Source organism: Elephas maximus, chromosome 8 (assembly GCF_024166365.1).
Source record: "Elephas maximus indicus isolate mEleMax1 chromosome 8, mEleMax1 primary haplotype, whole genome shotgun sequence".
NCBI lineage: Eukaryota > Metazoa > Chordata > Mammalia > Proboscidea > Elephantidae > Elephas > Elephas maximus.
Window position 1 is genome coordinate 22,309,758 of NC_064826.1, and position 13,099 is coordinate 22,322,856.

At 47.4% G+C, this 13,099-nt stretch overlaps 1 protein-coding gene across 1 annotated transcript; it reads left to right on the plus strand.

Annotated features, from left to right (window-relative positions):
- The first annotated feature begins 4,559 nt into the window (after positions 1–4,559).
- GCC1 (GRIP and coiled-coil domain containing 1) lies at positions 4,560–12,136 on the plus strand. The gene is made up of 2 exons (XM_049894742.1): positions 4,560–5,971; positions 6,790–12,136. The coding sequence occupies exons 1-2, from the start codon at positions 4,940–4,942 to the stop codon at positions 8,083–8,085; spliced, it is 2,328 nt and encodes a 775-aa protein (XP_049750699.1). The 5' UTR covers positions 4,560–4,939; the 3' UTR covers positions 8,086–12,136.
- The last annotated feature ends 963 nt before the right edge of the window (positions 12,137–13,099 follow it).

Genomic DNA, 13,099 nt, shown 5'->3' on the forward strand with positions numbered 1-13,099 from the left:
GGTGCCTCCAGACACTTACTGGCAGAGCTAAAAGAGCTTTGTAACACTTGCCTGAGCAGGGTAGAGGCCAGGCCGAGGGGCTGAGGGCCAAAGAGAGGCCTCCCTGCAAGCAAGGCTGAGAAGAGGCTGTCCTGGTTGAAGAACTGTATCCTGAGCTTTCCTGAACCTGAATTGAAACCTGTTACTTCCCTAATAAACCCCATAACTCAAGTATGGTCTATGAGTTCTGTGTAGCCACTGCAACAAGTTGAACCCAGCAGAGAAGGAGAGAGTGCCGTGGGAGGGATGGATAGTGTTGGAACTGGTAAAGATGGTGGAAAGAGGAGGTACGTCTGACCTCTATCTCACAGCAATCAGCCTTGGGCTTTGTCGATCTTGATTCTCCTTCCCCCTTGTAAAGTTGCATGAGGAGGTCAGATGCTGCCCCCACATCATCATTTTTACAGGGTTCAACCTCCAACCACGACATTAATATCTGCCTTACCTATCTCAAGGGGCTATAGATTAAAGTGATGAGATAATGTATCTGAATGTTTTGTGTTATGCAGCTGGATGTTATCTGGGCCACTAACAAACTGGGTCTGAACAGACATCTAGGGCATGGGCATGCCCCATCTTGACCTACAAAGTCTGGAATGAGGACAGACTTTGGGAACCAGGTGTGAGTGAGTGCATGGCATTCTTTTGCTCTTCAGTCATAGGCTTCCATTCCCAAGAAGGATCCAAAGGTCAAAAAGTACATTTAGAAGAGTCCCAATATAATAACACAACTAGTGGTAATGGAGTATCTTAGTCTTCTAGTGCTGCTATAACAAATACCACAAGTAGAGGCTTCAACAAAGAGAAATTTATTCTCTCACAGTCTAGTAGGCCACAAGTCATCTCCAGGGGAAGGCTTACTCTCTCAGTTCTGGAGGAAGGTCCTTGTCGTCACTCTTCCCCTGGACTAAGAGCATCTCTGTGCAGGAACTCCAGGTCCAAAGGACGTACTCTGATCCTGGCACTGCTTTCTTGGTGGTATGAGATCCCCCACTCTCTGCTGGCTTCTCTCTTTTATATCTCAAAAGAGATTGACTTAGGACATTATCTAATCTTGTAGATCTCATCAATGTAACTGCTGCTAATCCATCTCATTAACATCATAGTGATAGGATTCACAACACATAGGGAAATCACATCAGATGACAAAACAGTAAACAATCATACAATACTGGGAATCATGACCTAGCCAAGCTGATAGATATTTTGGGGGGACACAATTCAATCCATGACACCAAGTCAGGTCAATTCTACATCTTTAGCTCTTTTATCAGCTTCTTTCTCTTCATGTTGCCACTGCCTGGTTTCACTATGATCTCTTTCCCATAACTGAAAAAGCCTCCTTACAGATCTTCTATGCCTTACTATTTCCACCCTGTTATGCAAGTCTTCATGATGTTACTCTTGAGATTAAAACCCTCTAGTGTCTTCCCTACTACCCAAGGTAAAATATAAATGCCTTAATTTGGGTACCCACCTGTTATGCCAAGGAGCCCTGGTGGCACAACAGTTAAGCACTTGACTGCTAACTGAAAGGTTGGTGGTTTGAACCCACCCAGCTGCTTCAAGGGAGAAAGACCTGGTGATCTGCTTACGTAAACATTAGAAGGTGCCTTGATGGCATAGTGGTTAAACCCTTTCAAAATTTTTTTCTTTAGAAAATTTTTTTCCTTAAAAAATTTTTTTGATACTATGTGCTTTCAATAATAGAAGGCATGCTGAATTAAGGAGTCGTTCAAAAAAAATTTTTTTTTCTGAATTTTTGTTATGAAATTTTGAGATTTATCATTTGGAGAAATATCATATGGGAATGCATTTTCCCACAAAATGCTGGCGATAGTCTGGTGCCTGTTTACTGAGCTCTGTCTGTCCCAAGGATCTCTGGAGGCAGGATTTTGGGTGATGCCTTCCGTTTGGCTACATTGGGCATCTCTGGTTTTCCAAAAATGACCAAAAAAAGAAAAGCCAACCCACCAGGGTTCCGACACAGGAAACCATAAATATACTTACAAGGCTTACTTAGCTGTACAAAAGCCAGAAGAGACATAAGTTTGATCCAATCGCACTTCCTGGAAGCACTGCCTCATACATAAGCCTCTTTACCTTAGTGAATTTTTCCCAAAGAACATTTTTTCATGTTTCACCATTACACAAGCCCCCCACTGGAGGGCAGCAAATACTTTTAGTGGGAAAAGTAGTCTCCCAAGAAACCTGAGAGCCCAAAAATGTTAGCGGACAGCTTCTGTGCCAAGATTCAAATGAAGGGTTAAAGCACTCAGCTGCTAACCCAAAGGTTGGTGGTTTGAACCCACCAACTACTCCATGGGAGAAAGATGTGGCAGTCTGCTTCTGTAAAGATTTATAGCCTTGGAAATCCTATGGGGCAGTTCCACTCTGCCCTATAGGATCCCACCGCATCCCCATTCAGCTTACCTATTTGGCCTGTGCAAAAAACAGGTGGATCTTGGAGAATGACAGTGGATTATCATAAACTTAACCAGGTGGTGACTCCAACTGCAGCTGCTGTTCCAGATGTGGTTTCATTGCTTGGGCACATTAATACATCTCCTGGTACCTGGTTTGCAGCTACTGATCTGGCCTATGCCTTTTCCCTTGGAAACTGTATGGGGCAGTTCTACTCTGTCCTATAGGGTCACTACGAGTTGGAATCAACTTGACGGCACTGGGTCTGGGGTATGCCTTTTTCTTGATTCTGGTTTTGAAGGAAGGCCAGAAGCAGTTTGCCTTCAGGTGGCAAGGCCAGCAATACACCTTCACTGTCTACTTCAGAGGTATATCAACTCTCCAGCCCTATGTCATAATTTAGTCCACAGGGACTTTGATCACCTTTTCCTTCCACAAGATACCACATTGGTCCATTACATCAGTGACATTATGCTGATTGGACCTAGTAAGGAAGCTGGTTAGTTGGTCCTACTTTCGCTAGACAAAGTGGTGTCTGTTATGCCTTCTTTCCCTCCGATTCTCCCATTTGTAATGGAAATATCTAGCTTGGGCCTGTTCTACCATTGTACTTTGGAAGCAGATAACCTGTTTTCTAGATTTCACAGATGAAGAGGAATTCTTTGGATTTTGGACTTGGAATTGATTTAAGGCTTTTGCTGATATGATGGGGTGAATACGTTTTACACATGGCAAGGACATGAATTTTGGGGGGCCAAAGGGTGGAACGTCATGGATTGAATTGTGTCCCCCAAAAATATGTGTACCAACTTGGCTAGGCCATGAGTCTCAGTATTGTGTGATTGTTCACCATTTTGTCATCTGTTATGATTTTCCTATGCATTGTAAACCTATCTCTATGATATTAATGAGATGGGATTAGTGGCAGTTACGTTACTGAGGCAGGACTCAATCTGCAAGACTAGATTCTGTCTTAAGCCAACCTCTTTTGGGATACAAAAGAGAGAAGCAAGCAGAGAGACATAGGGACCTCATACCACCAAGAAAGCAGCACTGGGAGCACAGCATGTCCTTTGGAAATGGGGCTCATGGGCTGAGAAAATCCTAGACCAGGGAAGATTGATGACAGTGACCTTCCTCCAGAGCAGACAGAGAGCTAAAGCCTTCCCCTGGAGCTTACACCCCGAATTTGGACTACTAGACTGTGAAAAAATAAACCTCTGTTTGTTAAAGCCATCTACTTGTGGTATTTCTGTTATTGCAGCCATGGATAACTAATACAGGCGCGTTACTTAACCTCTCTGTGCTCCGTGCTCCCATTATCTGTAAAATAATGCTAATAATACCCCCTAAGCTGAATTACTGTACAGACTAAATAACAAAACTTTTGTGAGGCTCCTGGTGTATAGCTGGCACTCAGGATAGAAATCATGGCTATAGAGTGCCCTCTATAAGCATAGTTGAATTAACTCAAAACTTATGAAAAGTGCTAGCAATTATTACGCTATATGTAGTGGTTAAGTGCTACCGCTGGTAACCAAAAGGTCAGCAGTTCGAATCCACCAGACGCTCCTTGAAAACTCTATGGGGCAGTCTTACTCTGTTCTATAGGGTCGCTATGAGTTGGAATTGACTCCACTGCAATGGGTTTGTTTTTTTGGTTTTCTTATGCCTACTAGGTGCCAAGCACTGTGTTAGACAGGGTTGCAGTTATCATGGTCTAAAAGGGAGTCTAACGGTTGCATTTTAGAGACATAGGTGCTGGTCCCCCAAAGAGTGGGGGTGTCGCCCATCTTTGTGCTTCGTAAGAACGCTGCGCAATGCTGCCCCCAGTCGCTTGCTGATCGAAGCCCAAGGACAAACTCAAGCACCCCGACCTCACCAAACAAATCAACATCACGCCTGAGTCCTCTTCTCTGCTTCCTCCATTCTTCCCAAGCCATGTCCTCAGGTCATACAGCCCCTAGGTTTTCCACAGGCGGCTCCCACCCACCGCCTGGAGTGGCCACGCCCACCTCGCACATGCTGGGGGCGGAGCCTGCGGCGGGGTGCTGTCGTCACTTCCTGAGGACCCGGCAGTGACGTTTGGGCCGGCCGCGGTAGTTAGGAAGTCCTGATGGAGCCGCGTTTGGTGTAAACCTTGGCCGACCGGGACCGCGGGGGCTGGCCGGGGCTGCAGGGATCCGGGCGAGCGGGGCGCGCGGCGCGGCTTTGTGGGCCTGGGCGGGCGAGCCCCGGCGGTGCGCTCCTCTCGTGCCGGCGTCGCTCCGCCTCCGGGACAGGACCCGGCCCGCCCTCTGGGCCCGGGACCAGGCGGGACCTCCTGCCAGGGTGTCCCGCCGCGCCTCATCCGGTCCGGGACTGCCGGGAGCAGCAGGTGTGCGGCCCGACAACTCTCTCCCCGACGCTTGCAGTCCGTGCCACGTCTTCGCGGGCTGCCGGAACGCTGACGTGGAGCTGCCAGTCCCGCACCCCTATGGAGAAGTTTGGGATGAATTTCGGGGGCGGCCCGAGCAAGAAGGACCTGCTGGAGACCATAGACACACAGAAGAAGCAGCTCCTGCAGTACCAGGCACGGCTCAAGGATGTGGTCCGCGCCTATAAAAGCCTACTGAAGGAGAAAGAGGCGCTGGAGGCCAGCATCAAGGTACTGTCGGTGTCCCACGAGGCGGATGTGGGCCTCGCAGGTGTCCAGCCCTCAGGTCTCACTTTTCCTGACTCCATTGATGACCGGTGCTCCACTCACAGCGGGGATAGCACGGGGACCGCCACCAGCTTGGATACTGCAGCCAGTCTCACCAGCACCAAGGGTGAGTTTGGGGTAGAAGATGAGAGACCGGCCCGTGGCCCACTACCTCTGAAGTCCGAAGAAGCCAGCGGTTCGGAGAGTGGCATTAGCAGCAGTAGTGGGGACGGTCCGTCGGGGGGCGTGGAGGCAGACAAACGACTGCACCAAATGAAGACTCAGTTGGCCACTTTGACCAGCTCTTTGGCTACAGTCACCCAGGAGAAGTCCCGTATGGAGGCTTCTTACCTGGCTGACAAGAAGAAGATGAAACAGGACTTAGAGGATGCCAGTAAGAAGGCAGAGGAGGAGAGGGGCCGTCTGGAGGGGGAATTGAAGGGGCTGCAGGAGCAAATAGCGGAAACCAAAGCTCGACTTATCACGCAGCAGCACGATCGGGCCCAAGAGCAGAGTGACCATGCCTTGATGCTGCGTGAGCTCCAGAAGCTGCTGCAGGAGGAGAGGACCCAGCGCCAGGACCTGGAGCTCCGTCTGGAGGAGACCCGAGAAGCCCTGGCAGGGCGGGCATATGCCATTGGTCAGATGGAAGGGTTTGAACTGCAGACCAAGCAGCTAACCAGGGAGGTAGAGGAGCTGAAGGGTGAGCTGCAGGCTCTTCGAAATGAGAAGAATCGGCCTGACCCCCGGCTGCAGGACCTTCAGGAAGAGGCCGCTGGCCTCAAGAGTCATTTCCAGGCTCAGTTGCAACAGGAAATAAGGAAGGTAATTATTCTCATTTCCTTCAAGCATTAGTCCTTTAATCTGAAGTGGGAAACATGAAGGCTTTTCCTCCTTTGGGAGTTAGCACTAAGTGGTCGCACTGGCATTTCTGATGCTACTGGAAAAGTCCCACTAGTGAGTCCTGGGAATTCCTGCTCTACACGGTGTTGACAGTCTCCACAGAGTGTGTGCCCAACAGGAAGTGGAGTTTCTGCGTGTAGGCTGGGTAGGAGCCAGACAGCTCCGAGTTCTGGGCATTGACATCTTCCCAGCCGGGCTCTACGAAGCGGTGTAGTCCCAGCTGCACAAGGAAGGGTGATGTGTGGGGCTGTGTTTGTAGGGAGATGAAGGGGGCGATGGGGATTTTCTCAGAAGAAACAATCTCTTGTAGTTGCTTTCAGTCAGAATTTGTATCCTTTCAGTGTGGAGAGAAATCTAACTCCGTTTTGAATTTCGAGGAATATCAGAAGAAAAAAAAAAACCGTATGATTTCTTAATAGGATTTGGGGAGGCATGTAATAAACAAGAGTAAAGCTTTATATGTGAGCTAGGTGTATGGTATGAGAAAGCAGAAGCACTAAAGCAGAACAGTAAGAAAATACACTAAGGTCTGGTGTAATATGTTTCTGGGAGCAGAACCCAAGCAGGTTACAGGAACTGTTGTTAGCACCTAAATCCACACAAAAACCCCCAGTTCCCATTCTTCCCAGGCCATCCTAGTCATGTGACACTTTTGCTCACCCTCTCGCTTTCTCAAAATTTGCCCTAGGGCATTGTGTGGCTTTCCTGGCTGCATTTCTGTCTGTTGCCTTGTTTTCCAGACAGCCCTTGCTGAGGAACAACTCCGACAGCAATCTCAGGTGGAAGAGCAGAGGGTGGCAGCCCTAGAGAACCAGATATCCGAGGTGTCTGAACTGCTGGGCATCTACGAGAAGGCCAAGCAGAAGGACCAGCTGGCTATCCAGAAGCTGAAGGAGCGTATTCTGCAGCTGGACCTGGAGAATAAGACACTGGCTCTCGCAGCCTCCAGCCGGTCCCCTCTGGACAGCCATGGTGAGGAGTCCAGTCTGGATGTTAATGTCCTGAAGGACAAGATGGAGAAGCTGAAGAGACTGTTGCAGGTTGCAGCCAGAAAAAGCCAGGTGGCCCTGGATGTGGAGAAGCTCTGCGACCCAGAGATAATGCCCACCTCGGAGGCTACTGATGGGGAGAAAGCCACTGCGCTGTACTACCAACAGGAGCTGAAACAGCTGAAGGAGGAGTTTGAGAGGTACAAGATGAGGGCCCAGGTTGTCCTCAAGAGCAAGAGCACCAAAGACAGCAATGTGTCAAAGGAGCTGGAGGAAGCCCAGGAGCAGCTGGCAGAGCTGAAGGAGAAGTACATCTCCCTGCGGCTGTCCTGCGAGGAGCTCGAGCGCCAGCACCAGCAGGAGGCTGAGGACTGGAAGCAGGAGCTGACCCGGCTGCAGCAGCTGCACCGGCAGGAGCTGGAGCGCAGTCAGCTGGACTTCAGGGACCGCACGCTGAAGCTGGAGGAGGAGCTGCACAAGCAGCGTGACCGGGCCCTGGCCGTGCTGGCTGAGAAAGACCTGGAGCTGGAGCAGTTGCGCTCTGTGGCCCTGTCCTCCAGCCTGCCAGGACGCAGAAGCCCAGTGGGGGCTGGAGGTCTTGGGGACCCAGTTGACACATCATCCCCAGATAGCCTGACCCAAGCCCTGCACCTTGCGGCACCCAACGAGCCCACTTTCTTCCTGTATGCTGAGCAGCTGGCCCGCAAGGAGGTGGAGATCACCTCGCTGCGGAAGCAGAAGAACAGGCTGGAGGCTGAGGTGCGTCAGCTGCAGGATCGGCTGCTGGAGGAGAGGGAGCGGCACCAGGAGGAGGTTGGAGCCCTGCAGAGCCACATTGAAAAGAACATCAGGGACCAGAGCAGGGAGGGAGCCAACCTGGAGTACCTCAAAAACATCATCTACCGCTTCCTGACCTTGCCAGACTCTCTGGGCCGTCAGCAGACGCTCACAGCCATACTGACGATCTTGCATTTCAGTCCCGAGGAGAAACAAGTGATAAAGCGGCTCCCAGCCAGTGGTAGCTGGTGGCCTTCGGGCAAGAGATGATGCTGTTTTCATTAACTCCTGAGATTCCTGTGCCTCTTTTCTGTGAGAAGGGGTGGGCTCTGGCTTCAACTGCCTCTTCTCTTCTCTAATGTTTCCTTCTTCACAGTGCTGAGCTCAGAGGAGTCTTCGATGTGGGATGGGATTTTCTGCCAAATGCCATTAATGCCACTTTATCCTTGGGCCTGGGGATATGGAGTGTGTTGGAACAGCATCTTCTAGTGGCGTGTGTGTATGGGGAGAGGTTAGGCCGGAGAGATGGAAAAGTTGGGGAAGTGGTGAGAGTCTCTTAAGGTACAATTTTGTTTTAATACTATGCTCCTAGCTCAGAGCTAGATATGACTCGCAAGGGAGTTCAGTGAACTAATTTCTACACATGTGGTGGAGTACTCATCCGGGGCATAATGACCAGCACCATACTCCATCTCATCAATTTGTGTCTGACCCACTGCTGCCCCAATTCTCTGGGGACGTCAGTCAGGCTGAAAAGCCACCAGGAAGTTTGAAATAGTGACAGATTGTCCACTAGTACAAAGGGCTAAGGAATAGTGAGTTCACCCTGGCATTGGGAAGCTTGGTTTAGTTAGGGCCGAGGGGCCACTAAAGCAGTCTAGACCAAACACACTGCTCGTGGCCAACCAAAAGATGGCTGATCTCGGAGAGTTCCTGAGTGACCTGTTTTTGGCCTGAATAGAGTTTAAATAGTTGCTCTCACACTTGCCCCAGCCTGAAACCATCTGCCTAAGGTTGGCCTGAACTTGTGAGTAAATGACGTTGCTATCTTCTCCTCAATGTTGAACTTTGACAAAGAAACAAATCTTAGCCTCTTACAGAGAGGAATCAGATCGGTAAGCTCTATTCCTGCCCGAATATAAGGATAGAACTCAGAGATTTGCTCCCGGCTGTCTCTGCCTTTGTATGGACAGGGAAGAGAAGAAGGGTTTGCGCAGAGGATTCCAGAAGGTTGCTGTGGCCCACTCAGCAAAGTTGTGGCTGTCCAGCTGAGGCTGACCTGGGGTGCTTTCTGTTCTGTGGCCAGCACTCTGGCTAAATCGCCAAGTCCCTGCCACCAGGGTATTGCTACTTGACTGTCAACAGGATATTTTGACCACTCCTTCAGGGAGGTAATAAGAGTTTAAATCTACAATCCTCATCTTCCCCACAGAGTGTCCTGCAGACCAAATAAAAGAGTAGATTCATTCTGCTTTTAAGGAAAGGTGGCTTGTTATCCAGGTGGCCTGGAAAGGAGGGACCCAAGAAATTCAGACAGTATCAGTGGCTCACCCTGTCCCCCACCTGCCCTTGCTGGTTAGAGATCTTTGAACCTTAAAGACCAAGGCTTTGCCACTAACTGGACTAACGACTATCTGTTATTTCATCATAGAGCTTTGTTTTATGAGGATTTGGGGTGCAGAAGACTGGGATTAAATGCTCCGAACGGGAGTTTAGGTGACCTGGAGTATCTACCAAGAGGAAATGGACTTAGCAGAAGTGCTGTGTTCACATGATAAAAACATAAACCGTGGGATCATTAAACCTGTATGACTTGACCTGTGTCTTTCCTTAATGGTACATATGCATCTAGACAAAAATGGAGTGTGAATGAAAGTGGAGAATAAAAAGGATAGAAATCATATTTCATTATATTAATCCATGAGCTTGAATGCAGGGAGGAAAAACCTCAGAGCTTTGACTGCCTGAGTTCACAACCCAGATGTCTTAGCCTGGACTCGTGTGTATGTGTATGTAGGCAGCTACACTTAGAAAACTCCCTTGTGGGTTCAGTGAATGGGCTTGAAACTTCCATGATTAACTACTTCAAGCTCCACAAGTAACCTACTTACGAATGCCAGATTATGCTTAACAGCAGACTCATGGTATCCTTGAAGAGTTTTCCAGAACACCAAGGTAAACTAATGTTAATAATAATAGACTTTCTTAATTTCCTTACCTTGATGCCCCTAAACGTAGGCTATTTTATCATTGTTGCTATTTCTAGCTGGTTGTGGACAAAACAGATCCACAATCACAGTTGTTTTCCTAGCACTGGTAACTGTTGTGCTTTTGACTTCCGAGAAGACACCAAGCAGGCAAAGAAGCAAGTCAATTTCTGATTCATTTTAAATATCTGGAGAAACTCAAGGCTGTGAATGCTCCCAACTGAAGTGTAAAGACTGGGCCCGTTCCTATCCTTACAGGCACTTAGAGCCTAGAAACCACGTTAATGCAGACACGCATAAATTAAAAATTCCTTCTGTCCCCACCCCTCCCGCCAAATAAGTTTTTTAGTCATTTGACTGGTTTGCCTGTGCTACTGTAAGAAAGGAAAGGAGAGAGAATGAAAGTAGACTTGAGATCAGAAACTAAATATTCCGTGGGCCCTGGTCCCAGAATTTCAGATGGTATACAAGTTGTGTCGATAAGGTAGTGAGACTGAGCCTTATTAACTATGACACACAGATGAGCGGGATCCATGTCAAGTAGAAGAGATGGAGGAAGGATGTGGCAGGAAGGCACTCTGACCACTCATGTAAGGGCTTCCTGCTCTCTTCCCCCCATCTTGGGTACCTTGGACCTGGGGGGTAAACATGCCTGTATGTCATGTCCTTGATGTCAGTCTCCATGTGTTATTCAGAACTCCAGGGCTCTCAGACCTTGTCTTGTGAAGCTACTACTGCAGGGTTTTTGTTTTGTGCCAGCAACTTTGAGCCACTTATGCTCATTATATCATTCATTCCTCAAGGTGCTATTATTATCCTATTTTACAGATGAGGAAACAGGCTGAGATGCTAAATTTTTCCTAAATCATGTCGTTGGCAGATGTTGAAAGCAGGTTTGACTGAGCAAAGCCCATTTAATGATGTGCTCCTGCCTCCTCAGGACCTGGGAGGGCTGGCATCTTTCAGGACCCATCCTCATCTCTAGGCTGAAGTGGGCTGGTTCAAATGGAGAGAAAGTCTCCAGATGTAAATTGCAGCCAAGCAAGGGTTGAACAAGCAAGAGTGGTTCTTTGTAAGAGTTTTAAAGTGCTGTGTCCAGCAGTTTCTAGATCGCTGCTGATTTTAGAATTTGGATCATTCTAGCAATATAAAAGGAGGGCTGGATGCTACCAATGGCTATAGCATGTTCCAGCTGTAACCTCTGGTAAAGCTGGGGAAGCAGCTTTGGGAATTGGAACTAGAACCCTAATGAATGGGTCACTTTGCCCAATCTTCACCACCTTTAATCCCCCCCACTTCTGTTTTCCCCCTCCCCCAGGCAGCCTGGCACTCCAGATTGATAGATTTTTTGGTGCAAGGAACTAGATTCAGACTCTTCTGGGTTGAAATCCCAATGCAGCCTCCTGACAGCTGTGTGACCTTGGCAAATTACATAATCTCTCCAAACTTAATTTTCTTATAATGGGGATCATAATGTTCATTTCAGTCTTATATCTTCAGATTAAAGAAAAAATAAGTACTTAAAGAGCCAGCAAAGCACCTGGAACAATGACAAACCAAACCCGCTGCCATTGAGTCGATGGTGCTAAAACACATTAGTTCCTTTTTCTCCAAGAATGTGAAGTGGCAGAATTGAATGTCAGACTGAGGTCGTTCGGATTTAAGTTGATGTTTCTTAATTACAAATGTTGCTGTAAACAAAAGGAAAAACAGAGCTAATCAAGTTAATCAAGTACCTACCATGAGACAGATGGCTAGCATTTTCCCTTTATCATTTTACTTCATTCTCATGACAATCCTGTGAAGCAGGCGTTACGTCTGTTTTGCAGATGAGGAAATTGAGGCTTGGCAAGATGAAGTGAATTGCCCAAGACCCAGAGCCAGTAATGGTAGAACCAGAGTTGCAACTCAGCTTGTCTGAACCGAATGGCCCAGGCCCTGCCTGCCATATGTCTGTGTTGTCACCCAGCAGATGTCAATGTGGGTTAATGAAAATGATGCTCATTGAGAAATCCAGGGGCTTTAAAAAAATTTTTTTTTATAGGCTTTATTTTTATAAAGCAGTTTTTAGGCTTATAATATTATGTAGAAAGTCATTAAAGAGAGTTCCCATGTACCCCCTTTCCTGGCTGTACACGCTCTTATTAACATTTCACTCGTGTTACATTTGCTACAACTGATAATCTAATAATGATACATTATTGTTAACCAATAGTCCACAGTTTAGTGTTGACTTCCTGTGCTGTGTACTATAGATTTTTAAAAATATATAAATTTTATTGAGATAATTTTTGGGGTGAAAATATACATGGTCATACACCAATTCAACAATTTCTATACATACAACTCATTGTCATTGGTTACATTTTTCAGATTGTGCAGACATTCTCACCATCCTCCAAATTGTTCTACCACCATTGACTTAGACTCACTGCCCACTAAGCTTCTCGTCTAACCTTTCGACTTGCTGTTGTTAATTTGATCTCACATAGAGAATTCTTTAAAAGAGCATGATGCTCAAGGCAGACATTAAGATAAACAATTTTTTGGTTCAGAGAAGGCTTTAGGGGATAGTTTTGGTTACAAGTTTAAAGATTATCTCAGGGTAATAGTTTAGGGGGTTCGTTCAGGCTCAATGGCTCTAGAACGTCTGGCTTCCATTGAGAATTTGAAATTCTGTTTTGAGTACTTCAGGGGCTGTATTTCTTGCGTGACCTGGAAGAAGGGATCCTGGTCCAGGTAGTACTCTCTTCAGTGGCAACTGATTTCTTTACGTTTGTTAGAAGGCTTCTGCTTTCCTAGCAGCAGAGCTATTTCATACTGCAAATTATGAAACGGGCTCTGATATTATATGAGTCAGTTTGGGTTGTAGTGGCCGGTTTTTCCCGGGGTTCAGATCTCTAGGATAAGCTAAATATCAAAGAGTCTAACAATCCCACAGTGCAGGCAGCTTATCAATATAGAAATCTGAATTCTTTCTACAAATGCTAGATGAGAGTGGCAGGACACCTACAAAAATAAAAATGTCTCTAGAAAAGTGGACCTTGTTTCTAGCACTCTGGGACCCAGGTACTTTG

Excerpts from the sequence above, each read along its gene's own strand:
- GCC1 (XM_049894742.1), top strand. The coding sequence starts at position 4,940 with ATGGAGAAGTTTGGGATGAATTTCGGGGGCGGCCCGAGCAAGAAGGAC. Across the intron at positions 5,972-6,789 it reads TGCAACAGGAAATAAGGAAG|ACAGCCCTTGCTGAGGAACA; the intron begins GTAATTATTCTC and ends CTTGTTTTCCAG.